The sequence below is a fragment of the Poecilia formosa genome, unplaced genomic scaffold (genome assembly GCF_000485575.1).
Source record: "Poecilia formosa unplaced genomic scaffold, Poecilia_formosa-5.1.2 Scaffold957, whole genome shotgun sequence".
NCBI classification, from domain to species: domain Eukaryota; kingdom Metazoa; phylum Chordata; class Actinopteri; order Cyprinodontiformes; family Poeciliidae; genus Poecilia; species Poecilia formosa.
The window spans coordinates 944-26,810 of NW_006800896.1; the positions used below are offsets into that span (position 1 = coordinate 944).

At 39.6% G+C, this 25,867-nt stretch overlaps 5 protein-coding genes across 6 annotated transcripts in view; 2 read left to right on the plus strand and 3 right to left on the minus strand.

Annotated features, from left to right (window-relative positions):
• Positions 1-277: 277 nt before the first annotated feature.
• LOC103132210 (phosphatidylinositol N-acetylglucosaminyltransferase subunit Q-like) lies at positions 278-6,366 on the minus strand. The gene is made up of 9 exons (XM_007543979.2): positions 6,261-6,366; positions 5,032-5,197; positions 4,119-4,305; positions 3,175-3,368; positions 2,552-2,748; positions 1,654-1,782; positions 1,447-1,567; positions 543-669; positions 278-465 (listed from the first exon to the last, which is right to left on the minus strand). Exons 2-9 carry the CDS (start codon positions 5,182-5,184, stop codon positions 308-310), a joined length of 1,266 nt encoding a protein of 421 aa, XP_007544041.2. The 5' UTR covers positions 5,185-5,197; positions 6,261-6,366; the 3' UTR covers positions 278-307.
• Positions 6,367-7,773: 1,407 nt separating this feature from the next.
• Positions 7,774-11,948, plus strand: eef2kmt (eukaryotic elongation factor 2 lysine methyltransferase). Of its 2 annotated transcripts, none has more exons than XM_007543974.2 (9): positions 7,774-7,940; positions 8,340-8,402; positions 8,484-8,564; positions 8,662-8,763; positions 9,127-9,260; positions 9,963-10,207; positions 10,424-10,564; positions 11,387-11,483; positions 11,565-11,948. In XM_007543974.2, the coding sequence occupies exons 1-9, from the start codon at positions 7,803-7,805 to the stop codon at positions 11,578-11,580; spliced, it is 1,017 nt and encodes a 338-aa protein (XP_007544036.1). In that variant the 5' UTR covers positions 7,774-7,802; the 3' UTR covers positions 11,581-11,948. The 2 variants fall into 2 exon arrangements, with proteins under 2 accessions (XP_007544036.1, XP_016522709.1); XM_016667223.1 differs by having other exon boundaries at positions 7,784-7,940; positions 8,665-8,763.
• alg1 (ALG1 chitobiosyldiphosphodolichol beta-mannosyltransferase) lies at positions 11,479-18,572 on the minus strand. Its single transcript, XM_007543973.2, has 13 exons — positions 18,241-18,572; positions 17,055-17,132; positions 16,882-16,985; positions 16,624-16,772; positions 15,815-15,904; positions 14,733-14,846; positions 14,317-14,432; positions 14,206-14,244; positions 14,067-14,126; positions 13,833-13,943; positions 13,444-13,558; positions 12,821-12,896; positions 11,479-11,725 (listed from the first exon to the last, which is right to left on the minus strand). The coding sequence occupies exons 1-13, from the start codon at positions 18,530-18,532 to the stop codon at positions 11,591-11,593; spliced, it is 1,479 nt and encodes a 492-aa protein (XP_007544035.1). The 5' UTR covers positions 18,533-18,572; the 3' UTR covers positions 11,479-11,590.
• Positions 18,573-19,550: 978 nt separating this feature from the next.
• Positions 19,551-25,351, plus strand: cunh16orf89 (chromosome unknown C16orf89 homolog). The gene is made up of 8 exons (XM_007543978.2): positions 19,551-19,812; positions 20,720-20,872; positions 21,939-22,089; positions 22,195-22,312; positions 22,481-22,643; positions 22,862-22,966; positions 23,642-23,731; positions 24,766-25,351. Exons 1-8 carry the CDS (start codon positions 19,632-19,634, stop codon positions 24,867-24,869), a joined length of 1,065 nt encoding a protein of 354 aa, XP_007544040.1. The 5' UTR covers positions 19,551-19,631; the 3' UTR covers positions 24,870-25,351.
• The window catches only part of ift70 (intraflagellar transport 70), a 14,270-nt gene continuing 13,375 nt past the window's right edge, over positions 24,973-25,867 (minus strand). Inside the window, exon 19 of the mRNA XM_007543976.2 lies at positions 24,973-25,654. Coding sequence (XP_007544038.1) covers positions 25,518-25,654 — 137 coding nt within the window. The 3' untranslated portion in view covers positions 24,973-25,517. The remainder of the gene's footprint in view (positions 25,655-25,867) is intronic.

A 25,867-nucleotide genomic window follows, 5' to 3' on the forward strand; every position in this document is an offset into this window, starting at 1 on the left:
CTCATTTTAACCCAGTGGTCTGACTGGTTTTTCCTGCAGGAGTTCTTATAAAATCACTACTTTATTCTCCTAATATTACAACTTTATTGTCAAATTACTATAACTTTATTCTATTAATTTAAAAACAAATATTTACTTAGCATGGCCCTGATAATCCATTGTAGAAAAGCTTTAATTCCAACACATCGCTGGCCTTTCATTTGTTTAATCTGAACGAACGTCCGTCCATCCGTCCATCCATCCATCCATCCATCCATCCATCCATCCATCCATCCATCCATCCATCCATCCGTCCGTCCGTCCATCGTTACCTGGCTCCGTAGACGTAGAAGCAGTAGATGTGAAAGGTGAACAGCGCCACCATGTCAGACAGCAGTGAGAGGGCAAAGGTCAGGCCGAGGCAGGCGGACAGGCCTCCGTACCAGAGGATTCCCTGGATGAACGGCGCCATCAGGTGGATGTAGCCTGCAGGGCGACATGCAGAGATGAGCCTCATGTTGGTGAACGCTGTTGGTTCTGGTCGGTTCTGGTCCGAGACTCACTGATCCACAGGTGGATGTGGTAGAGGAAGAACCGGCCCAGAACCTGGTCCAGGGCCCGGTTCATCTTCAGGCCGGCCGGAGCTCCCATCAGCCACTGCAGCAGCTCCTCCAGCTGCTGTGCCACGCTCTGTGGAGACAGAGCAGGGCATGCTGGGAAATTACCGGCTATGAGTCACAGGAAGGAACATTTACAGTTAATGACTTGAATGCAAAAACAAAACAAAAAAAACAAAAAACTGAATACCATAAAAAAAAAATCTTAAATGTCTCATCATAATTTTTGTTTTTCAATCATTTTTAAAAATGTATTTAAATGTAATTTCTGATTGGCTACCAGTCAAATTCATGAAGTTATTTTGCTGCTCAAGCAAGAAAAAGCCCAAAGGAACCAACACTGCTGCAAAAAGCTGTAAGAACAGAGGCAATGCAATGAAATTTAATGTGATTAATATAAAACATTACACATTTTCTTACAATCAAAACAGTGGATCGTGTTGAAAAGTTGCATTATCTGGTAATAAAATAATTACATGTTATCTGCCACAGAACTAATGGGCGTCTAAAATCAGACAGTAGGAGGCAATAAATAATTACTGAATAAATAATTACTGAATAAATAATTACTGAATAAATAATTACTGAATCGTGAATAAAAAACATTCTAAAATTTGATGTTTATTTACGTGCTTCGTAGCATTGTCTGTGGGATTGATAAGGAGGTCAGAGGTCAACGCTGTTTGGAAAAGTTTGGGAACTCCTGGTCTAAACTCACTGACTCTTTGGTTGGTTGGATGTTCAGACATCCAACCCAGACCCACCATTCTATATCTACAGTATATCTCTATATAATCTCTATATAATCTCTATATAATCTCTATATAATCCCATATCTGCTGTGACTCACGTCGGCGGCCGGCACCATGTTGCTGGCCAGCATGGCGATGTGTTGGTCTCTGTAGAGCCACAACATGAGCAGGACGCCCAGCGAGACGTCCAGCAGGACGGACACCAGGACGTTGGCCTTCCTGCAAGACAGACAGGGGGACAGGTGAGAGGGACGGACCCGGTCTGACCCGGCCCGGCGTCCCTCTGGGACAGAACCTCCTCCCACCTCATGAAGTCCATGTGGGCGTCGGCCTGTGGGGCGCCCAGCGTCTGCAGCCGCTCGGTTCTGTAGCTCAGCTGGACGCAGGTGGACAGCTTGGAGGACAGGAAGCGCAGCGGGAAGACGCTGAGGATCCTGGGAGAAACGGCAGGAGGTCAGAGGGAGGCAGCAGGACCAGAACCGGAACCGGACCGGGTTCAGGCTGGAACTATGACTCATTCAGGCTGAAATCGGTTCAGACATTAAAACGTTTTCAGGGGATTTTCTCCATAAAACGACTCGATTTGGACGAGAATAAAACCTGATTAACAACATGCAAGTAAAAACTTATGGTTTTATAAAAAAATCTAATTTAATCTGCAAATCATAACAAGAGAAAATATGTTTCTAATATTCAATGAGATTATTCACAAATTTTATCTTTTACTAACAACTGGAGAAAAAAAAACAACTACATGAATAAAATTATTCATATTTTATTATATTATTAAGCATCTGTAGCAACAAAGACACACATTCTGTGGAAAAGTGTGGCAGCCATGTTTCAGCCAGCTGACTGGCAGTGTGCAAGAACAGGTGGGGGAGGGGTCTCTGACTTCTTTCCCAGCTTCTCATTTAAAGGCCATCAAGGAGAAACCAGGAGGAAAATTTGACCCATTTTTAATTTTTCAGAACCTTTTTGTACAGTGAAGCCAGAAATCAGTTTAGTCTGTTTTTCCCGTCTGAGACGATTTGCAGGTTTTCTTCAAAACTAATAATCATTTTTATTTACTGTTGTGTTTATTTATTTTAACTGTAACTAATAAAACTTTGAAGAAAGACACAGCTCTTCCCAGTTCAGAGTGTATTTCTCAGCGGTTCTCCCTGATATTTAAAGATTGCGCTCCGGCCCGGTTCTCCTCACCGGGCGCTGCAGATCCAGGTCCAGACGGAGAGCATCCGGCCCAGCAGGAGGCCCAGCGGAACCGAGGCCTGCTTCAACAGCTCCACCACGATGCTGGCCTCCCGGCCCTCAGACTGCCAGTGGGTCGACCGCAGCGGCCCGTCATCGTACCGGTCCAGGACGAAGAGCGGCTGGCTGCGAGCCACCGTCCCAAACACCTGAGAAGGAAGAGGAGGAGGAGGAGGAAGAGGAGGAGGATGCAGGGGAGGAGGAAAAGGAGAAGTAGAAAGAGAAGAAGGAGGAGGAGGATAGGGAAGAGGAGGAAGAGAAACGAAGAACAGCCGTTGTTATAGCAACGGCTACTGGACGTCCAAATAAACCATCAACCAAACAAGCTGGATAATGACTCTAAACAAGCAGCCAGAAATATTATGGGATGGTTGAGATCAGAACTGATTCATGTGTTAGAATGGCCTAGTCAAAGTCCAGACCTAGATCCACTTTATACACAGTGGCTGCAGACCTCTGCTCCAGATGATCAAAGCTGGAAGAGGCTAAAGGCCACAAAAACACGCCACACTTTTCAGAAAGAACAGAACCCTTCAGAACCTTCAGAACCCGGATCGTCTCTGGTCCTCTGGTACCTGTCTGAGCTCAGAGTGAGGTTCTGATCCGTCCCCAGACTCCTGGGCCTCCACAGGATGAAGCTGCGACAGCATCACCTTCCTCTGCTCGTAGTGGACGAAGATCACCTTCTCCTCATCCTCCTGCTCTGCGTCGCCGTCGTCCTCTTCGCTCTTCTTCTTCTCTGCTTTTTCTCCTGAATCCTTCCTGCAAACTGGAGGAGAGAAAATTTTCCAGTTTTTATCGCCAAGAAAGAAATTTATGAATATGAGATGATTTTAGTTTGACTGAAATAATAAAATAAAATATTTATTAAATGATCAAATAAAAATCAAGCTAACAGTTCTGATTGATGAGCATTATTTCTGCTGCTGCTCCAACTCATTATGAAGGTTTTATTCTGTTTTATTATTATTATTACATTTTTTATCTTTGTTGTTAAAATGTTTGAAATATAGATTTCCAGATTATCCAGAGATAAGGACTGCACAGTGGCACAGCTGGTAGAGCTGTTGCCTTGCAGCAAGAAGGTTCTGGGTTCGATTCCTGGCCCCGGTCTTTCTGCACAGAGTTTGCATGTTCTCCCTGTGAGTTTTCTCCAGGTACTCTGGCTTCCTCCAATCCAAAAACATGACTGTCAGGTTAATTGGTCCCTCCAAATTCTCCCTAGGTGTCAGTGCATGGTTGTGTGTCTCTGTGTTGCCCTGCGACAGGCTGGCGACCTGTCCAGGGTGACCCCGCCTCTCGCCCGGAACGTTAGCTGGAGATAGACACCAGCACCCCTCCCGACCCCACTAAGGGAAAATGGATGGATCCAAAGATTATCCAGATTTTTCCAGACTCAAAAATCCAGTTTTCAGGAATCTTTGAGGAAGGAAACAACATTAATTTTAGTAAATGAAGGCTGTTTGTAAACTGTCTCTGACTGCTGCTCTTGTCCTGAACTCCAGCAGGGGGCGCTCACTCTGGTCCCGGCTGAGCACCTCGCAGCTGAAGCCAGTCTTTCCGAACTGCCTTCTGATCTGGAGCCAGCGCTCCTGGGGGAAGATGGTGCTCAGGTCCCTGAGGAAGCTCTCCATGCCCTCCTGCCCGTCTTTAGGGAGACTCCAGGAGCCGAGAACCGACAGATCAACGCCACTCTGAGCCTGCATCTGGGACGACAGCATAGAGGGAAGAAGTCCAAATAATTTAACCGGACCCTGACTCACCCAAACAAGTCCTAAAGCTGCAGAATGTAAATTAAAAATATATATTTTTTACGTATTTGTTTAAACTGTCACCATGCTGAGACAGTTTAATATGAAACCGATCCACTTTCTTCCAGTGATTAGAAACAACCAATCAGAACAAGGAGGCGGGTCTTAGCGCTGTCAATCACTCAGATTATATCACTTATAACAGGACATTTCTCCCTTTTTCACTTTATCTGCCAATGGAATAAGTACTTTTTATTATTATTAATGAACAAACAAGCCTCTATATCTTCCAGAAACGTTACTTTTAAGTTATTTTGACTTGTTTCAATTTGCACTAGAAACTAAACCAAAAATACTTGGTAACATTTTGTGTATTGCAGTGTAGCTGAGGGAGAAGGTGGAGGAGATTCGATCTTTTCACAGATTATCTGTCTCATAGCAAACTGTCACAGTTTTAGCTAATATGTTAAAAACATATATTTTTTTATAAAAGTTACATACTGCATGCAGATTTAGTTCGTTATCAATCATATTTCCAACATTAAAGTCTCAACTGATCGTAAACACACCCAGACAGCACAAAGAGGTTTGGAAAATCAGCACATGAAAGTGTAATGAATTTATGTCTGTAACGTCTATTTTTTTCATTCACCACAGGACAGTATTTAGTGTCGCACCGACCTGCTGGATGTACTGCTTGACCTGAGCCGGGATGAACGGGTAGTGGATGACTGCCAGCACCACGGCCGAGTCATGGCCGGAGATCCAGCGGCCCACCAGCAGCCCGCTCTCCGCCCGGTTGCAGCACTGTGGGAAGAAGATCTTCAGCACCATGACGTCCACAGCTCTGATGATAAACAGAAGAAATATTCAATTAGTTCAATGTTAACAAGTTAAAAATGTTGGATCAAACTTTACACTGGAATGACGGAGGAGGAGAAAAAGGAGGAAGATACATTTCATATATAATTAATGATTTTTAAGTGAATAGTTTTAGAAATAAATACCTAATATTTATAAGTCTGTTTGCAATAAAGATGTATGTTTCACTTCTTGAAGTAAATAACTGTAATAAATTGATTACATTTCGATTTAATGAGATGAACAGGTTTTTGTCTTTATTTTTGTAAAAAAAAAAAAATAGAAAAAAAAATAAAAAACTAAACTGAAAACAGGACAATTCATCCTTCTTCCACTGGGTTTAAAAGGTTAAATCTAATCCAAATCAATTAGTAATCTTCATTAGTAGCAAAATTAATAGCAAAAACGAACAGTAGGAAATGTAGTATGTGCTAGGCAGCCATAAAAACGTCAAAACAACTGCAGACATCTAAATCCTTTAAGGAGACATTGTTGATGAATTGAAACCAAATGGAAAGGAGGTTCAGATGAATGTAATGACGAATCGCCGAATCAAAGCCTGAAATATTCATTCATTTAAGGTAAACTGTGTCTATTGACAGATAAGCGCAATCCGAGGAAAGCCTCCAAATCGGACAGTATTTAAGTGGAGTTTGGTGAGAACGCTGGCCTCCTTTCGCCCTTCACTCGCCCCGTTGTGGTTGTCATGGCAACACGGGGAGCCCTGGGCTGGAACCTCATTGATTTCTGCGGCAGTGATCTCGATTTCACAATCCAAGAGGAGGAAGTAGGTCAACTGTAGAGCTAGCTGATAACAAAATACGAAGCTGTCATCCGAGAAATATTTATTAGCAGAAGTGATTAAAATGAATAAGTAATGTTGGTATATTAGGTTCTTCCTGTCAAACTCCTGCTGACAGCTCATCGACTTAAAACGCTTAAATCTACGCTAAATTAAAACGCAGAAGCTCCATTAAACAAACAAACTGTTGAGCTGATGGGGAGCATGATGGAAAACGAGATGCGAGTGTGATAGACTTTAATTTTACCTTCCTTAACACAATTAAACGGTGTCTCCTTCCGACTCCGGTTTTTCTACTTCAACAACGTCGCCATTTTATTTGTTTATAGTCCGTCACTTAAAGTGTCCGAACAGAAACAGGCGTGTTTGTTCTGTTCCCTTCTACAAAGTTTGGTGAAAAACCATAAAAATACATGGAGAGAATTTTGTTGACTGAAAAATAAATTTTAATATATGTTTAAAATGACTTACGGCAACAGACAGAATCGTAATCTGTCTGCAAAATCTGATATTTTAAAGTATAATGAATAAAACTTTTCTATAAATAAATTACACAATTACAGCATGATAAATTCAGGCAAAATTATAGCTTGTCTTCTCCAAGTCATTTTTTTCAATACAAAACCTACGAAACTAATACTTAAAGTTGGTATTATGTATATTTGTTAGAACTGAGTGAAATACTTACAGGGCAATATTTATTCTTTTGTCATTATGTATTTTATTCCTGAGTTCTTGGTTGAATTTTATTAATCATTTTTTATCAAAGACATAGATATCGACTAGACTCAGTTTTTAATTATTTATTGATTGCATTTATTTAATTATTTTTTTGACTTTTCAATATTGCTACTTATTTTGTTCTTTTAATATTAATTTTTTTTTACCATTTTAGTATTTTTTTAATTAAAGTTACTTTTGCTGTCATTTAATTTTATTGGTTAACCTATTTAATATTTTTTTTAACAAAATTGTGGTCCATTTCTTGACATGTATTTTTTATTCCTTCATTTACATCTGATTATTTTACAATTTGCTTAATATAATTGATATATTGTAGTTACTATTAACTACATAATAAATTATTTTAATAATTTTACTGATTTTTTTAATGATTAGTAATTGTATTATTTGGTTTACATCAGGCTAGTTCTATAATTTCCTTTGAAAAATAATATATTGTGTGTCTTTGTAACAACTTTAAAACTATGGACAGACTGCAAACTGCAATGTTATACAAAATAATAGTTTTATTATTGCAATGAATAAATTCCAGCTGATTTGTTACTATATGTTGACGCACATAGTGTCAACAGCCTTGTCTGTTTTTGTAATACATTTTAAAGCAGTTGCATTTGACATTACAGAATTATTATCTAATATTTCATTTTATATTAAATGTAAACTTTTTTTTTAAGTTTATGTAAGAATAAATAGAAAGTTTGATCTGTTTTTTACTCACCAGGTCAGGCTGCTGCTGTTAACATCCAAACTGTAAAGAGTTTTATCTGCTCCCGCAGTGACACCGCAAAAAAAAGAGCGGGAAGGAAACTTTCAGCTGATAAAGAAGATCTAAAAGCTCCGTTTCATGCAGGATTGTAATTTCACTATTTTATTTTAAATGTGTTTGATTTAAATGTCAACATTTAATTTTAAAAACAACTAAAACATTTTAATAACAACTTTTACCTATTATAAACATAATTAGTAAATCATTTTGATGTAAAAATATTATTAATTGCATTCAAACTACATTACCCAGGAGCAGTAGTAAACCTCGCATTGAACTATGGGTAAGCAGGAAGTAAACAAACACACGTGGAAGATGGCGCTTTCAGAGCAGAAAGAGAGGAAACCTGAGGATATTTTACGGGATTTTCGGGCCTCGTTTTTCTCCATGAACCGCTTGGCTTCGTTTCCCTGGACGGTGAGTTTGAGGCGCCGCTAAACTCCGTTGAAAATCTGCCTGATTCTGCTGCGAGGCTTTAATTTAAAACACCCACTGAGATCAGCTGCTGGGCAATAATCACACATAAAATGTTTCAGTTTCTGAAAGCTCCGGCTGCGAAAACACTCAGCAGTGGATTTATATTGCACAACTTTCTTTATATCCCTCCATAGCATTTCAATCAGATAGAGGTCTGGAGTTTGACTAGGCCATTACAACAGTTTGTGTCTCTCCTGTTGCATTCTAGCTTCTGTGTTTTGGATCATTTCTGATTTAGTTTTAGGCAATGGCTCCAAAAGTTATGCATCTTTGCAAACCAAAGTCATGCACCCGTTTTGTTTTTTAAAGGATGAATCTTTCCGTCTTTGATTTTAACAGTTTCTAGACAATGAGCTGCAGAGCAACAAGTCATCAGAGTTCATCTCAGAGCTACTGAAGCAGGTGGGATGATCCTCACAGAACTTTACTTTCTGTTTAATCTGAATTAAATCTAAAATAATCCAGTGTTTTTGTTTTTTACAGACATGTCTTCATCCTCTGTGTGGAAAGTTTCCACCATCGGTCCGATTCAGGAGGATTTTCCTCTCTGAGCTCATCAAACGGGTCAGTTTCATTAAGTTCACAACAGAAATTATTTTCTTTCCCAGTAATTTCTGATTTCCAGTGATTCCTACTAATAGGCTGTTGTGTGTCTGTGCAGCAGGAGGCTGCAGGCTGCGACCCTCTGGATGAGCTGTATGACGCCCTGGCGGAGGTGGTGGGGGTGGAGGAGACGCCGCACTGCCACAAGAGCTACTTCCTGGTACTGATCGCCTCCGTCACTGGAGCGGAGAACCAGGATTTATTGAGCAGAAACAAACTAACAGCTTCAGTCCATCCACTGCAATAAGCAGCACAATTTAATAAATATACAAATAATTTTTTTTAGTCATAATTTAAATTGAATTTGAATTAAATTAATTAAATATTTGTTTAATAATTTATGTAATAATTCATAATCATTTGAGGAAATGTACAAGTTGTGTAATTAAATTATAACATTTGGACTTTTTAATTTAATAAATACCTGAGCTTGCAGTTTAAATGAATTTAAATTTAGTCATTTAAACTATAACTAAATGTATTTAGTCGTGTTCAGAGTTTGGACGTGGTTTTTGTGCCGCAGCCCAGCGGAGACGCCATCAGCCTTCTGGAAAACGTGGCTGTGATCTCTGAGGGAACGACGGGCCTGGTGACCTGGGAAGCTGCTCTCTACCTGGCAGAGTGGGCTCTGGAGAACCCACAGGTGTTCACCGGCAGGTGTGACCTCACCTGAACCTGAGCCGCAGCAGAGCCGTGTGAAGCTGCACAGCAAAAAATTAACAGCAATAATGAATACTTGATGCTTATGCATTTATAAATGTCAGGGTTTCAAACTAAATACTTAGCTACAAAATGAAATATTTAAATATATAACTAAATTAAATAGACAGTTTACATTTTTAGTTCTAAACTAACCATTGCACTAAAGATTTTTTAGCTTAAGCTAAATATTTACTTCATAAGCTCAATATTTAGCTTAGAAAATATTAAGTTTGCAAACTTTATATTTAGATTGAAATTAAGCATATAACTAATTCCAAATCAAATATTTATTTTAAATGTTTAGTTCCAAAGTAAATCTTTGTTTTCTTAACTAAACATGTACTTGTCAAACTAAATATTTAGTTGAGTAGCTGTTTGAACTAAACTTTGCAAACTTAATATTTAATTTGCAAACTGTTTAACTATACATATAGTTCCAAATTAAGTACTTATTTTCCAAGCTAAATATTTAGCTTTTGTGTTTTTTACTGTGGGACTGTGACTTTTATAACTGAGTGAACAACATGGTGAAAATTAACTCCCAGTTTTTTCTCTGACTGGCTAAACAAACCAAAATATACTGTTATTGTTTTTACTGTGTAACGTTAGAAACGGTTCCCGTTAGAACTCTGGGTTCTAACAGGCTCTCTCGTTCAGGTCGGTTCTGGAGCTGGGAAGCGGCGTCGGATTGACCGGAATCACCGTGTGCCGCTCCTGCAGTCCGGTCCGGTTCGTCTTCAGCGACTGTCACGCCGCGGTTCTGGAGAAACTCAGAGAAAACGTCCGTCTGAACGGCCTCGGCTGCGGGAAGAGTCCATCTGTCACGGTGGACCAGCTGGACTGGACCACGGCGCCGGAGGAGCAGATCCGCCGGATCCGACCCGACACGGTGATCGCTGCAGGTTCGGTCCGGCTCGAGGGCTGTTATTATATTTAAGTGCTTAACAAGTCTTCTGTTGCTCTTGGTTACAACAGTAAGCTAAAAAAAAAAAACTTAAGTGAAAGTCCGGTCCCAGATAAGTAAGCTAATGATATCAAAAAGAAAGGAATCAGGTCCAATCAGGTGTGGTCCTTTGTGTGGCCACGCCCCTCGGTGACTCTCCTCCCATCTCCTGCAGACGTGGTGTACGATCCGGAAGTCGCAGGAAGTCTGGCGGATCTGCTGCTGAAGATCCTGAAATGTTCAGCGGCAGCGGAGATCCTGATCTGCTCCACCATCAGAAACCTGGAGACGTACGGCGGCTTCAAGCTGCGGCTCGGTGAGGATCAAGACGCTTCAGAGCCGGAACCGAGTTCCAGTCCCGGTCCGGTTCCACAGAACTGGGTAGAGGACCCAAAAACTGTACTCGAGTAAGAAGAGTAGCGCTACTTAACATATTTCTACTCAAGTTAAAGTAAAAAGTAGACGTCCAAGAAGTTACTCAATAAGTAAAGTATTCGGTAAAAAGGCAACTAAACTACAGAGGACTTGATCGAAAAATCAGATTCAATATTTTACAATGTCTTCAGATTACAACAAAGTATCAGAACCAGAATAAAAAATATGAGAAAAGTCGTAATTCGAGTAATGATATAAAAATAAAGCATAATAATATGAGCATAAAGTCATCACGAGAATAGAGTCAGACGAGATTACAGACTTTGTTATCATAATCCGACTTAATTCTTGTATTATTTGGACTTTATTCTCATAATGACTCTTATTCTGGTAACATGACTTCTCATTATTACAACTTTATTCTTGTAACATCATTTTAAAAACATTTTTAGCAAGGCCCTAATTTTTATGCCTAATTTTTACTAAAAATTAGGCATAAATTCTGGTATTAATACAAATAATTACAAAATAATGAATTAAATCAGAATCAGCACTTTTCTGTTTCCATATTTATCAACATAAAACTTATAAAACTAGCACTTCTAGTCTATAAAGTCTATACAGTTTGTTAAAACTAAAGTACTTCCAATGACAATATAAGAACTTTAAAAAATAAGGTGCAGTAAAATTACTCCTAAAAGTTTTATTTTCTAAAAAGTTACTCTAAATGTAACTAGTTACATCCTGCGGTTCCTCCCTGCAGAGGCTGCAGGTCTGGGCCACCAGGTTCTGACCGGACCCGTCAGCGCCGTGTTTCCCTACGACCGGCTGGCTCCAATAGAACTCATCAAAGTGTTCAGGTGAGCCGACGCTGCAGGATCAACGTTTTATTTACAAATCACATAAATCAGGATTAAAGCAGTTTTTCCTGTTTCTGTCAGAGTCCAGGAAGGCTGAAAGCTCCTCTTCATCTGGGAGCCACCAGCAGAGGCAGAACATTCTGGTCCCAGTTATCGTCCCAGCGCTGCCCCCTGCTGGCGCGGAGGTTCCTCCGGAAAGCTCCCAGTCTGCCGTCTGAACTGGGAAACTCTGAGAGGAGAGACTGGAAACCAGCAAGGAGAAGAAGAAAACAGACTGAGTCACTTCCTGGGACCCGAGTGGAGTTTCCCCCAAAACGTCTTCAAATCTAACACAGTCAAACGTTTGTGCTGCAAAAAGGTTTTGTGCTGCTATCACTTTAAATATATTAATAAAAAAAGTTTCCACAGGTCAGAGGTAAACCCAAATTTACAAAATCAGATAAATTTGGTGTCAATAAACCAGAGGTGGGCAGAGAAACCAAACATTTACTAAAATGAGACTAAATATTACTTCAACATATTTTACTCAAGTAAAAGTAAAAAGTAACCATCCAAGAAATCACTTCAGAATAAAAGTATTTGGTAAAAACGTCTACTCAGGTCCTGATCAAATTATAATTTAAAAATTACATCAATAGATGGACCAAAATATAAAGTTAAGTGGAAATTTCTGTATTTTAAGGACAAAAATCAGAAGAATTCATATAATTAGCAAAAATTAACAAAATTAGGCAAAAATAAAATTTTCTTATTCAGTTTCCTTCAATGAAAAACTTAAGTAAAAGCTGCAGGTGTGTGTCTGAGTCTGGTGAGTTTTTGGTTAAAACATGTTTGTTTTTTCATTCAGTGGGAAGAAAATCCAGAAATTGGACTCGAGAGTAAAAAGTACAGCGTGTTAAAGTACTACTAAAAGTACATTTTTCCCCAAAAGTACTCAAATGTAATTGAGTAAATGTAACTAGTTACTACCCACCTCTGTAATCAGCTACACTTGTGCAGCATAACATTTTGCTTGTGCTGCTTTTGCTTTGAAGATATTGATGACCTCTGACCTTTGAAAAGTTCATATTTTTAAATGATAGCGGCACAAACAATGTTTACTGCACAAACCTTTGACACCAATTCTTTTAGACGTAAAGAAGGAGCCGACTTCGCTCAAACGGACGACTAATGACTGAAAATCTTCTCTGGATGCTGAAACTGGATTCCAATCAATCGTCTGCTTCATTAATGTTGCAGAAACATTGATAGAGCTGCATGTTTTGGGTTTGCATCAGTAAAGTTGTGAACGCAGCTGCGTTTGGTCCTGCAGGTCGAGCTTCAGCGGATCGTCTCACCTTGAGCTGCTGGGCGAGTTCTGCAGAGTCCCTGAAGATCAAACCGTTCACTTCGTGCTCCACCAGCTCCTGCAGGCTGCAGGAAACATGGACGCTTTTCAAAAATCTAAACTAGTATCTGTGTGTGCAAACATGAAGGAAGGAAGAAAATAGGAAATAAGGTTTGGAAGGAAGGAAAAGCAAATTAATGAGAAAGAAAAGGACAAGAGAAAAAGCAGAGGAGGAAAAATGAAAAAAGAATACAAGGAATTAGGGAAAACATAAGAAAAGGAAAAATGGGGCCAAAAGGATAAATAAGGCTATTATCTATGAAAGATGGAAGGACAAGGAAGAAACATCAGGCTGGACTTAGAAAAGAAAGACATGGTAGAACAGAAAAGAGGGAAAAAGACAATTAGGGGAGAAAAGATGAGAAAGGAAGAAAACAAGAAGGGTAGAAATTAAGGACACACGTAAGGAGAGATGGTAGGAATGAGGACAAGGAAGGAAGGAGGGAACAAAGTGAAAAATGGATTCAAAGTTAGAAAGGAGGAAAAACCCGAAGCAAAGTGGGACAGGAAAGAAGGACTTAGAAAGGAAAAAGAAGCTGTGGGTTCTGTCTGGTCCGATTAAAAGCTTCTCACCAGTGGAAGTGGATGGCGCAGACAGGAAGACAGCAGCCGAACATGTCCACCACCTTCATGGGCAGGTCCAGACCGCTGGACGACTTGTGGAGGCAGACGCCCAGATCTGCTGAACCTGGAGGATGAAAAGACAAGAACGACGACGAGGGACGAAAGTACATGATGAGGGACGGCACTTTTTTACCAAAAGTAATTTTTGGTAATAAAAAAAAGATGTCTTTGGCAAAGAAAAATCACTTTTGGTGGAAAATGACTTGGGTCGTTATCTTAGGATAATCAAACAAGAGGTGGGGCTTTCTCTATGGAACAGATCCTCAAATAAATAAAACTTGGTAAATAAAAATATTTATTTATGTGATGGACCAGTTTTTGACTCCAGTTTTTCCTACCCAGCAGCAGCGGGTAATCCTCGGCCTCCAGCCACGGCGTGCAGATCTTCACGCGCTCCAAATGCAGCGAGGCGATCAGCTTCTTGTAGTGTTCCTTCTGAGGACCTTTTCCTGCACAAATGCACCGCCAGATCCGTCACCAGAGTTTCAAACTAACTTACATTTAATGAAATGTAGCTGAATTAGTTTGAAGTTTCTGCATTTTTCTTGCATCTGGATCCAAAACGGTTTCACCTGTGATGACGCAGACTAGCGACGGCAGCGGCGCTCCTCCTCTGATGAAGCCTTCGTACTCTGAAACAAACCGACCTGGTTCAGGTACATCAGAATAAACCCGTTTCGGGTCGGCTCGTTTCAGAAACCAATCCTGTACCTTGCAGAGAATCCAGCAGGATGGAGAAATCTTCGTCCTCTGCAGAGAGAAAACGTCACCATTCAGGAAGGCTTCAGGCTAAACATGGAAGGTCATTGGGAGGTCATTCACCCGTCCAGCTGGTGCTGCTGATCAGCAGAGCCGGCCGGTCCGACCTCAGGGTCACGCCGCCGTCGCCTGGGTTACGGACGGTGAACGCAGTCGCCTCCGTCTCCTCAGAGTCGGACCTGAAAACGGATCAGGATCAGATTTTTAAAACACTAAATATTTAACGGGATAAACAGACAAACACCTGAGGCAGAGCAGGAACGAATTAATGAATGAACGAATGAATGAATGAATGAATGAACGGATGGATGGATGGATGATTAATTGTTTGGATGCTCAGTTTCTAAGAACAAAACTGAATGTTGAGACAAATGGATGGATGAATAATGAATGAACTGATGAATGAACTCTTCTCCTGTCATTTTCTCCATCCCATAATAATAATAGTGATGATAATGATGATGATCTCCAGCGCTCACCCTGAGGCTCTGAACTGCGGCTGAGTGTCGGCCATCTTGAGGAAGAGTTGGTGCTGCAGATCCAGAGGAGTCTCTCTGAAGATGGAGGCCGGCCGGTCGTACAGAGTGGTTGCCCTGGAAACCACAACACTTCATCTGTCTGTTTTAACACACGCGGCCAAACGGCTTAAAAACTAAAACTCAGATTTATCATAACAGCCGATTTTAATTATTCGTTTTCTCACTTTTTTTTCTAAAAAAATAAATGACAGAATATTAGTGAAAATCTGCAGGAATTTCTGTTTACGCACAAGAATTTAGTCATAATATTAGCAAAATAAAAACTCAATTTCACCAGAAAAATCTCGTAAGACTGAGGAAAAAAAAGTTGTTTTAATGAGTAAAAGATAGTTTAATTCGTATTGAGTCCTTATACAATTATTACTTTATCCTCCAAATATCACACATTTATTTTTGTAATAAGACTTTTCTATTATACTTTTTCATCTTCTGGAGTTACTGACCGTTTTCTTGTAGCATTATGATTTTATTCTTGTAAAATAATTGTTTTAAAATTTAGAAACGCAGCCTGACCCTTACGTTTCGTCATAGAGTTACCTGAATTCAAAGTCCAAATAAATAGACGCTACAAATGTTTGTCAAACAAGATGGCTGCCTTGGTGGAAAAAAAACAGAACAGACTTTCAGAAAATTAGAAATTCAAAAAAATGTGATTAATCAATACAGCTGATTGATCGGCCAGCCCCCGGTTATTTAATAGGAACAACTTATAAACTACATTTCATATTTAACTCTGTATTTGAGTTAAACATCTGGTAAATCATTAAAATGTTTATTTAGACGAGAGATTAAATGGCTTCTTTCTGTAACATTTCAGTTTTTAACAGTAAAGTGTTTGTAAGCTAATTATTTTTTCTTGGTTATGTAAGCTCATGTTTTCCTGTTCTCCTACTGATCATTTGTTTTCTTAGTTTTTAAAACCTGTTTGAAATAAATGAATAACATTTCAGTTTTAAAGGTGCAGATATGAAACGGATCAGAGGAAGATGAAGATGTGACACCAGGATCTGAATCAGTCTTACTCGACGCCCCAGTTTGTCTGCAAGTCGTCCTTCATGGCGTTCGTCACACACAGGCTGTGGGAGGCCAGAGGGCCGAACAGGTGTTCATACCTGAAGAATACAAACAAAACTTTAAACAGAAGAGACTGGACAAACATTATTCCAATGTTTTCTCATCTACGTTTCAGCATTTCAGGCTGCAGATATAACCGATTCTGAGTTGTTTTCAGTCTTTATTTTGTTTTGTTCTTCTTTTCTGCACTGGGGCTGCAATAAAATCCAGACTGCATTCTCTACCCGAGAGCCTGGATGTAACCTCTGGTAGGTAAAAACACTTCATGCTTCATGCATTATCACTCTGCATGCTGTCAGTTTATTAGGTGGAAAGACGCGTGGTTTAAGTCTCACTGCAAAAATACAACAGGTGTTTTTGTCCAGTTTTTAATGCATATATCTAAATACATTTAAAATAAGATAAAACTAACTTACAAATAACTCTTCAGAAAGATATATGAGATTAATTTAAGTAAACAGTTCCTTAATATTAATAAAAAGTAGCAGAATATTTCATTTATAACATGGGAAAATAATTTAAGTGAAATAATCTGCCACCAGGGGGCGTGACTGACTTTGTCTTTCCTCTGCCTACATCTCCCAGAATGCTGTGCGATTCTGGATGGAGTTCAATGAATATTCTATATACTGAATATGCAGTCAGATGCATAATTTACTGATATTGATCCCATGTCTATGACGACTGATTGTTATTGATTGATTGTCCAGCCCTGTTTGTAGATAAGCAGAGTTTCAGCTGAAGCTGAGGCGCTGACCGCTTGGCGAGTCGGACCAGAGGATGCGACGCTCCGAGGCTCAGAGCCATGATGGTGTAGCCATAGTTGTGCCAGTCAATGATGAAGGTGCTGCCGCGCAGAACGCACACGAGCCACGCCACCGCAATCCCAGGCAGCCCAGGAGGATTCTGGGAAAAATAAAACTTTGTTTGTAAATCTGCAGCACATTTAGAGCCAATCGTCCTCATCCTCCTCCTTTTCTTCCTCCTCCTCTGATGGTGATGAGGATGAGCTGACCTGCATCAGGATGTGAGCCTGCAGCTCCAGGGACAGCAGAACGTGAAGCAGCTGCACCGACTGGACCACCGTCTTCGTCACGTACGTCAGGAGTTTTGGTCCAGCTGGAAAAGCAGCAGCCAGTTTTTATTTCTGAACTTTTGCTGCAGGAAAACAAACACAGCTCTGTTTACCTCGAAGACCTTTAACCTCTGAGATGCCGACTATCCGGATCTTCTCCTCCTTCAGCACGTCCTGATGGGGCTTTGAGTCTGAAAAACATCCAGTTTTATTCTTAAACTGGTTTTAATAGTTTTATTAACTTCTTCTCAGATGTTTTGCATTATGAGCAAAGAAAAAATTCACCATTAAAGGGATTAAAGGTTACTTCTGCTTCACAAATACTACAAAACAAACTGTGGTAAAAGTTCAACAGCTGCTGTAAGGGAAATATTCTGCAAATTGACAAAAGATTCTGTTTCAAATTTCATACAAGAATTGAGATTTACCAATAAGCAAAAGCTGAGCTGAAAGATGACGAATACTCAAACCCCTCGCTGTTTCAATTATCAGAAATGGATCCAATGTATCGTTATAAACACTGATACTGAAAAAAAATGTGTTGATATTAGCATTGTTAGCGGCGTCCAAATGAGATATACGTGTATAAATATCGTTTCGGTTGCAGCAGCAATACTATAGATAATGATATCAATGTTAGCCCAAACTGTCATATCGGTACATCCTATAATTTCATTAATTTAAGATCGTTTTTTATTTCATAGTGGAAAGAACATGATATATAGTAGTAAAATAACATATAGTAGCATAAATTGTTGCAAAAATTATTGTGGTAAATGACAATATTTTTTGAGACCATTTTCAAGTAATAAATGCATAATACTGCAAATTCACCCACTCAAAAACCAATAATAGTTTTGTACAGGAAGATATTTTCAATATCCAACACAAAACACAACCAAATATATATATATATATATATATATAAAAATTAAAACCAACAATAAACCTCAAAGGCCATCGTATTATTTAATATCGTGAACTCTATTTACTAGTTAGTTGATATCTGAAGGAATTACTGGATTTTGTTTAGAAGAATCACCACACTTTCCAGATTTTTTATTTATAAGCAAGTTGAATAAATACAGTTAGTTATTTAATGTAACAAAAACGGATGTATATACTATGAATTGTTTTCCGACAGTTTATCGCATCTTTGCAGATTTTACACTTTTCAAAACATCTCGGTCATTTAAGTTTTCCAAATATTAACTCACTGTAAACTTTCTCTATCTTTATCCGTCTCATTCAGCAGATAAGATGTTTGTAATTCTAACAGGTGACAGTTTGTATTCTCACCTAAAAACCCGACAAAAGTGACCTGGTACCCGTGTTTGCTGAGGGACAGAGCGTGATACTGCATCCGAGGACTGCGTCCGATGTCCCCGAGCACCAGGACGCAGACCCGCCGGTCCGAACCGGCGTCCCGCTGCCGCAGCCTCCGCCAACACATCGACAGGATCCCGGCTGCCACAGCCAGGCAGACACCCGGACCGGTTACGCCGGAGTCCGCCACAAAACACGAGACAAAGACCGCAAAAACGACAGAAAACACGGAAAGTAGCGCCACGGTGGAACCGCACGGCACCATGTTTGTTTGAGAGTCAGGAAGTGTGTGAAGGGGGCGGGGCTTGAGATTTAAAGAGACCGCGCCAATCAGAAATACCAAAATAAAAGCCTTAAAACAAGTATATTGCTTTATTTGTTTCCTGGATAACAGGATGTTTTAAAAACATTGTTATCTTTTTTAGTATTTTTTATACCGTTATATTAGTAAAACATTGAACTTCATTTTTTAATATCATTGGCAACTAAAAGTTAGTTTTTCTGAATGACTAAATATGTAACCTTTATTTTTGACAGAGTAGTGGTGGTTGTAACTTCTACTACTTTTGTTGTTTACTTATATCAGAAGCTGATTTTGGTGCGTTAAAGATGACCTAATTATTTAACTTCTGGTATTTATAAAAAAGGCCACAAACATATTTATCTGAAATTATGTTCATCAGCTCATAAGTCATTCACGTTGCATATGATTATCAAAACAAAGTAAAATGCTTTGTTCAAGGCCAACTGACCTGAGCATAGTTGAATGGACTTTATTAGACTCTGATTAACTTCAGTGCTTTAATGTAAGACAAGATTGAACAGTTTTTTGTCACATAAGTTATAAATAAATACAACATTTCTATTTGAAAGTTCGTATATACTCGGATAATTTTTGATATCAGATGAGTTGCTCATCTCAAATCAAATTGATGAATCAATCAAAAAACTACAACGCCTACAAAACCTTCAGGCAGAAGAGGTCACGTGTTTCCGGTGGTTATTTGTCCGCCTCACCCCGCTCCCCCTAATCCCGGAGGAAACTGGGACACTGCATCCACATGTAAATTAATAGTTTAATTATTTCCTAAATTTAATGTTGACATTTCTGGTAATATCTTCATTGTCATTTTGGTATTACATTTGTCTCTTTTGTGTGTCTTTTAAGTGTAAAGCAGCAGCAGAAAAAAATAAAGTTTATCTTTAATTATGAGTTGGGGAAGTTGAATATTAATATTTTGACCATATGTGAAGGCCCGGCTGACGTCACCGCTGACCCACCCCCTGTTATAGGACACCAGACCATCTGTCCTCCTGGTTATTGTCTCACCGTCTGTCCCGGAGCCTGCAGGCTGCAGAGGAACATGCGGACTGCGGCGCTCCGACCGCCCGCGGCGCTGGTTCTGTTCGGCGCAGTGCTGTGCGCCAGTCGGGCCGAGGTGATCGATGATTTGCTGGGCAGCCTCTCCCGCGGGGTGTCCTTCCTGGAGCGGCAGCATGAGCACATCAACCTGGACGGGGCGGTGGGCTTCGTCATGCTGCAGGGTAGGTCTGCAGGAGCGCAGCTGGAAAACAGGCGCAGCTGCTGTTTACTTGATAAACCTGCAGCTTCAGGGAGAAAATATGCATAAAAATACAGTTATGCATGTTTTAACCTTTAGACTATTAAAATATTATTTCATGACGCAGAAATAATATTTCTAATCTTTTAACAAAAAAATTACAAAAACGATCATTGTTTTTGTCTTTTGTGTATTTTCACAAGATTTGATTTTGTCAGCATTTGTTTAAAATCTTTAGGTTTATTTTAATCCCTGCAGATACAAAATCCTTAAATCTGCACAAGAACCACCTAAAATCAGAATTCTAATTAAATATTTCAATTATCTTTTTCGGATTTTTCTTGTAAAGCAGTAAACACAACAAATGAAAAAACAATTACAACATGTTATTCTATTATTTGAATAATTATTTGAATAATTCAGTAAGTAATTAATTTAATATCCCCAGTTGTAGCCATATTACTTTCACCTTGAAGGTTTTAAGCCATAAGAAAATACATTTATTTACAAAGTAACTATATAGGGTGAGCTGGACAGGCCAAAAGCACCTCATGGATCAAATTACGAAATTAATTAATTAATAAATAAAAATAAATATCTCCACCTAGTGGAATGACTCTGTAATGTGACATATTTTTCATATCTAAGTAATAATTGGTCCCTTGCAGATTTCTTCTGTTTTTCTATCTTATTTTTTATTTTATTTGTCAGACTGAAATATTTGAGGTTTTTCAATATCATCCCAAGATCACCTGAGTAAACCAAATTAATATTATATTATTAAAGGACTGGTCATAAAAGCTCTCTGACCATCCCAGAGTTTTCCGTCTAACAACATCTCCCTGTGAAAGCTGGGATTAATTCCTGTGGATTTATTCTGTTTGTTCCAGCCGAGCTGAAGGAAGCGGTCCGGACCTGGCCACACACAGACCCGGTCAGCTGGGCTCAGAGGACCACCGCCGTCGCTCTGCTCAGCCGCCTCGATCAAAGCCTGGACAAGGCTGTCGCCGCTCTGAGGCTCAACGACCCCAAATACTACAGAGGTCAGGAAGACAATCATAAAATAAATTTAACTTTCCTATAATTCTTTCTCTTTTCAGTTAATCAGAGTAAGAATGTTTAATCAGTAATCAATCACTTCCTATTTCCCTGGGGTGTGAATATGATGCGACACAAGCCCATTTCTATTAGAGAACATTTCATCCAATAAGTTAGATGTGTGTTGTAGAAATTTTCCTTTAGCAAAGAGTGAGGGAAAACTGTTTTAAGAACCAGAGAAAGAATATATTCTTAATCAGTATTGAAGTCTCTGCTTACTGATCACAGTGAGGAGAAAGAGCCTGGAGCTGAAGATTTATAGGGAGAGTTTCATTCATTCACATAGTTTGATGATCTACTTGGTTACAGAACAGACAGCAGCACATGTCTTCTTTCACTTGGAGCCATGAGAGATAAAGAAACAACCCAATGACTGCATGGTAATGCTAAGGCCAGAGAAACTGAACTCCTTCAGAAGTCTTCTTCATGAGCTCATGCGTCACACAAGAATCATAATACTGCTGTGCATAGATTCAGCTAATTATCATAGAAACCTTAAAATTTTCCCACTACATGTGTAAAAACACTTCCCTGTCCTACTATCTCAAACGCTTGGGTTGCTGGGTGATGGGTGGAATTCTGCTGGGGTTGCTAGGTAACAGGCTGAGCTTTTGCTAGGGTTGCTAGGTAACAGGCTGAGCTTTTGCTAGGGTTGCTAGGTAACAGCCTGAGCTTTTGCTGGGGTTGCTAGGTAACAGCCTGAGCTTTTGCTGGGGTTGCTAGGTAATAGGCAGCACCTGCTGATTTATGACGTTTCATTCTGAAGGTTTTTGAAACGGCTCATTTTCCAGACACCAAAAATTATTAATTTATTCCCAAAAACTGGCTGAGTGTTTTTTAAGTGTTTGATCTGTTTTTCAGAAGCAGTAGAAAAATAATATACTCTTTAACCAGGTTGATATTTGAAAACAAACTAATAAAAACGTTTTGCCACCAAGTAAAACCAATCTAAGACATTATTCTGAAAAGAGTTGGCTGTCGCTCACAGAAGCTCACATCGTTTGTCTGCAGAGTTTGAGCCGCTGCTGACTTGGACGTTTTGGATGATTCCTCAGGAGTGGCGCTCCACGGATCCCAGCCTGGTTTATCCCTCAACTTTGACCTCTGAGTGTTACGACGAGCAGCTGAGCGATAAGTGCCTGACGCTGCTGCTGGGGACCTGGTACGACCAAAATGCTTTAGATGCGTTGGAAGGTTTTGTAATCTGGGAGATACATGTTAATATGTAGTTTGGAGTCAGTCTGTTTGTGTGTTTGTGGTTGAGCAGGAAGATGAACGGGACGCCCTGCATCGTCACCAAGCCCTGCCGGGACACCATGACCCGGTTCGGCTGCCCACATTACTCCCTGTCCCACCAGCTCCTCTACTTTATGATTGGCCGAATGGTAAAACCATCTACAGTCTTTCACAAAACTATAAATTTAAGTCTGATTGGTCTCTGATAGAAGTGTGTACACAGTGAATACCAGTAGACCAACACCAGAGCCCTGAGGGACTCCACTTCCATCTCAAACCGTCTTCATTGTTGTAACTGGTTTGTATTTTCATCACAGAAAGGTTGCAACAACTTGTTGAAAGGTGACACCCGAGCGTCCCGACAAAACATGACTGAACAAAACTACCAAGACATTTTCTGCTCCAACATGATGAAGGCTAACCAGGACATCGTCGCTAACGGTTTAACCGAACAAACGGTCGACATCTTCATTGAAAACAGTGAGTATCAAGAAACATTTTGTCCAATTATGATTATATTTTCTATTTCCTCTTTTAAACTGGCTACTTCATCAACCCTACGCTGCCTCCACACATCCACAGTCTGGTGCATTTGTTTAATATTATAGTGCTTAGTCGTCTAATTTGAAGTTTGTTGCACAAAATACTTTGAAGAAAGAACAAATTAAAGCTTTGCTCCTCTTCTATTCTGTTGACAGTCCTGATTTGTGGATTAGCTGGTTTTTCCGACTTCCAGAAAACCGACTGGCTGCAGCACATCCTCAGGCTGCAAGACGACGAAGTCGGCTGTTTTGGGAGGGACAGTGAGTATCTGCTGCTACGTCCTGGCATAAGAACAGCTGGTTACATTTTCACAATAACAACAAATCAATTAAACATGATAAACATGATAAACTAAAACCAGCTCAATCATTTCCATTTGATGATTTATCGTTTCTCTCTTTCTACCAAAACCTGGATCGTAAAAGTCTTCAGTTTGGTGCTTTGGTCTCAACAAGCCTTTTTTTGAAGGACAGTTTTGTTTGCAGAGACTTCATAATTCATTATATTTTTTGTTGTTTCTGTAGTTTTGTTTATTTATTTGGGATATTTAAAATGTCTTCCAGTTCCAGTGTAAATGTCAAATAAAATAAATCTTGTTCTCATATCTGTTTAAGGAGAGAAATATATATATCCTCTGCATTGTCTGGTTTCGTTTGTGCAGCTTAAACAGAAACTCATTAAGTATAATCTGCATAGCATTTGATTACAATAACAGTTACTTTGTAACCAAGTTTAAAAATATCACTTAAAACAAATGTGATATCTTGTTTTGCTTTTATAATAGATTCTCAGATTCGGTTCAGAACCGCCTTTCTGTATAAAAAAGCTGCTTTTATTAATTTTTAATTAGTTTAATTATAGTTTAATTTTACCCTTCATCGTCTGTCAGCATGTTAAGAAGTCTCTGAGAGTGGTTTCCATGTTTGTTTCCCCAGAAAGCTTCATCTCGCAGATTATTGGAGATGAGCTGCTGGAGCAGCTGCAGCCTCACCGGAGAGTAAAACGGAGGGAGAAGATACTTCCAGGTCAGTTTGTTTGATTCTCTGATAAAAATCAAGTGCAGAGCAGAATCAAATAGCAGATTATCAGCATTTACACCCAAATATTCTTCACTCCAGTTATTTTACAACTTATGTTTTAACTTCAATCATTTATTTAAGAGATTGTTGTCATGGAAATAAGAGAAAACGTTTTTTTTCTTCATGCTAACATGTTGTTTAGGCGATGGACGACGAGCCGCTTCTTTTGGTTCACTGGGGGTTAATTTGTGCTTCCAAATGATCTGATTGGTCGCTGGAAAAGCTGTGTTCAGGTTGTGCTAGGAGTTAGCATATCAGCGAAGAGAAAATAACATCTCAGCTGCTACATGCTAAACATTTCATGCTAACCATGTAGCAGCTGACGCTAATGTCAGTGTCCACAGTTCACATTTCTAAAGAAGCTCCATGAATGATCAGGGCTTCCTGAAATTCTGGAAATCTATTTTTTAATCAATCACTAATATAAAACACAAGTTAAAATAATTTATTAAAATGTTATTTGCATTCTGATTGGCTGCCAGTCAATTTCCTCAGGCTGCTTTGCTCGTGAAGCTAGCATAGCATAATCAACTAAATTCAGAAGATATGAGGCAGCATTTGTGCTAAACGATTATGAAAGTATTAATTATTGAGTAGAGAATAAAAGTAAGAAAAACATTAAAGAAGTTGTAGAAGTTTACTTACATATTTAGTAGGAGGTTTGCAAAGAGAGTCCCTGCCCAGAAGCTGATGCTGTTTGGGGGGTTTAGCATGGTAAAGTTTGGGAACCTCTGACCAAAGGAGATTAAAAACAACAAATATTTTCATGTTTGAGCTCATATGTCTATTTATTCAATAATTTAGCAGCAGAAAAAGTTTTTGAATTGAAAATATTGCCTGTTTTGTCGATTAAATTAGTTAAAATGTGATTCAAAAAGTACATAGGTCATTAGTGTCCCTTCACTAACTGAGCTCCGATAAATAAAAGCCGGATGTGTTGATGAATTATCCTGGTGTTGTGATCTGGTTCATGTTTCCAGACGGCTGCTCCAGTCACATGACAGCGGTGGCGGTGGGCGCTCTGGGAGGATACCTGAACTTTCACCTGACAGAGCAGGACATAACGAAGAGGCCGCTGTCCTGAACAGACTGTCCACAACACCTGCTGTGTCAACACATTTGTTGATGTTTTAAAAAATGCTGGAAGTTTGTGTTTTTATCCACTTTGTAAAACTGGATTAAGTTCAGCTAATGTAAAAGCACACACACACACACACACACACACACACACACGCACACACGCACACACACACACACGCACACTTCTTTACTGTAAGTATGAAAACTATTCGCATCTGTGACAGATTTAAGTTCATATGACAATTAATCCTGATTGTTACTAAATTTCTGCATGAACTCGTCCCTGATGCCAAGTTTGACCCATTTTATTCATGTTGCTTTGAATTATTGCTAACCAGAAGTTTTCTGACTCCAGAAAACATTTTCTGTTTTTACAGACAGAAAATGTTGTTAAATGTTGTGTTTTATGGCGCTAAGCAGAAAAGATCTGCAGGAATTTTCTCCAACGTGAAACTAATATCAATTAAAAACCTCCAGGCATCTGTATTTGAAAAGCTTATTTTATTTATTTTATTATCATAAATATCTGTTTATCCTTGATAAATTATAGTTTTACATTTATTTGTCTGAGTATAAAGATAGAAAGCAGTTCAGGAAACTGAAGCTGACAGAGTAGAGGTTGTCGCTGTTTGCAGCGAGGAGAGCTGGAGTTTCATTTGTTCCAGCCGGTGACCTCGTAGAACAGCGCCTTGAGCTGCCGCGCCTCGTACGTCACCGTGTTTTTCCCGATGTGGACGTGGCTCTCCTCCAGCGGCTGCTCGATGATGGCCGGCACCCCCTTTCCGTAAACTGCAGGGAAACAGGGAGAAAACGGTGAGGAAACGGGGAGGAAACAGGTAGGAAACAAGGAGGAAACAGGGAGGAAATGGTGAGGAAACGGAGAGGAAACGGGGAGGAAACAGGGAGGAAACGGGGGAGGAAACGGGGAGGAAACGGGGAGGAAACAGGGAGGAAACGGGGGAGGAAACGGGGAGGAAACGGGGAGGACCCGGGGAGGAAACA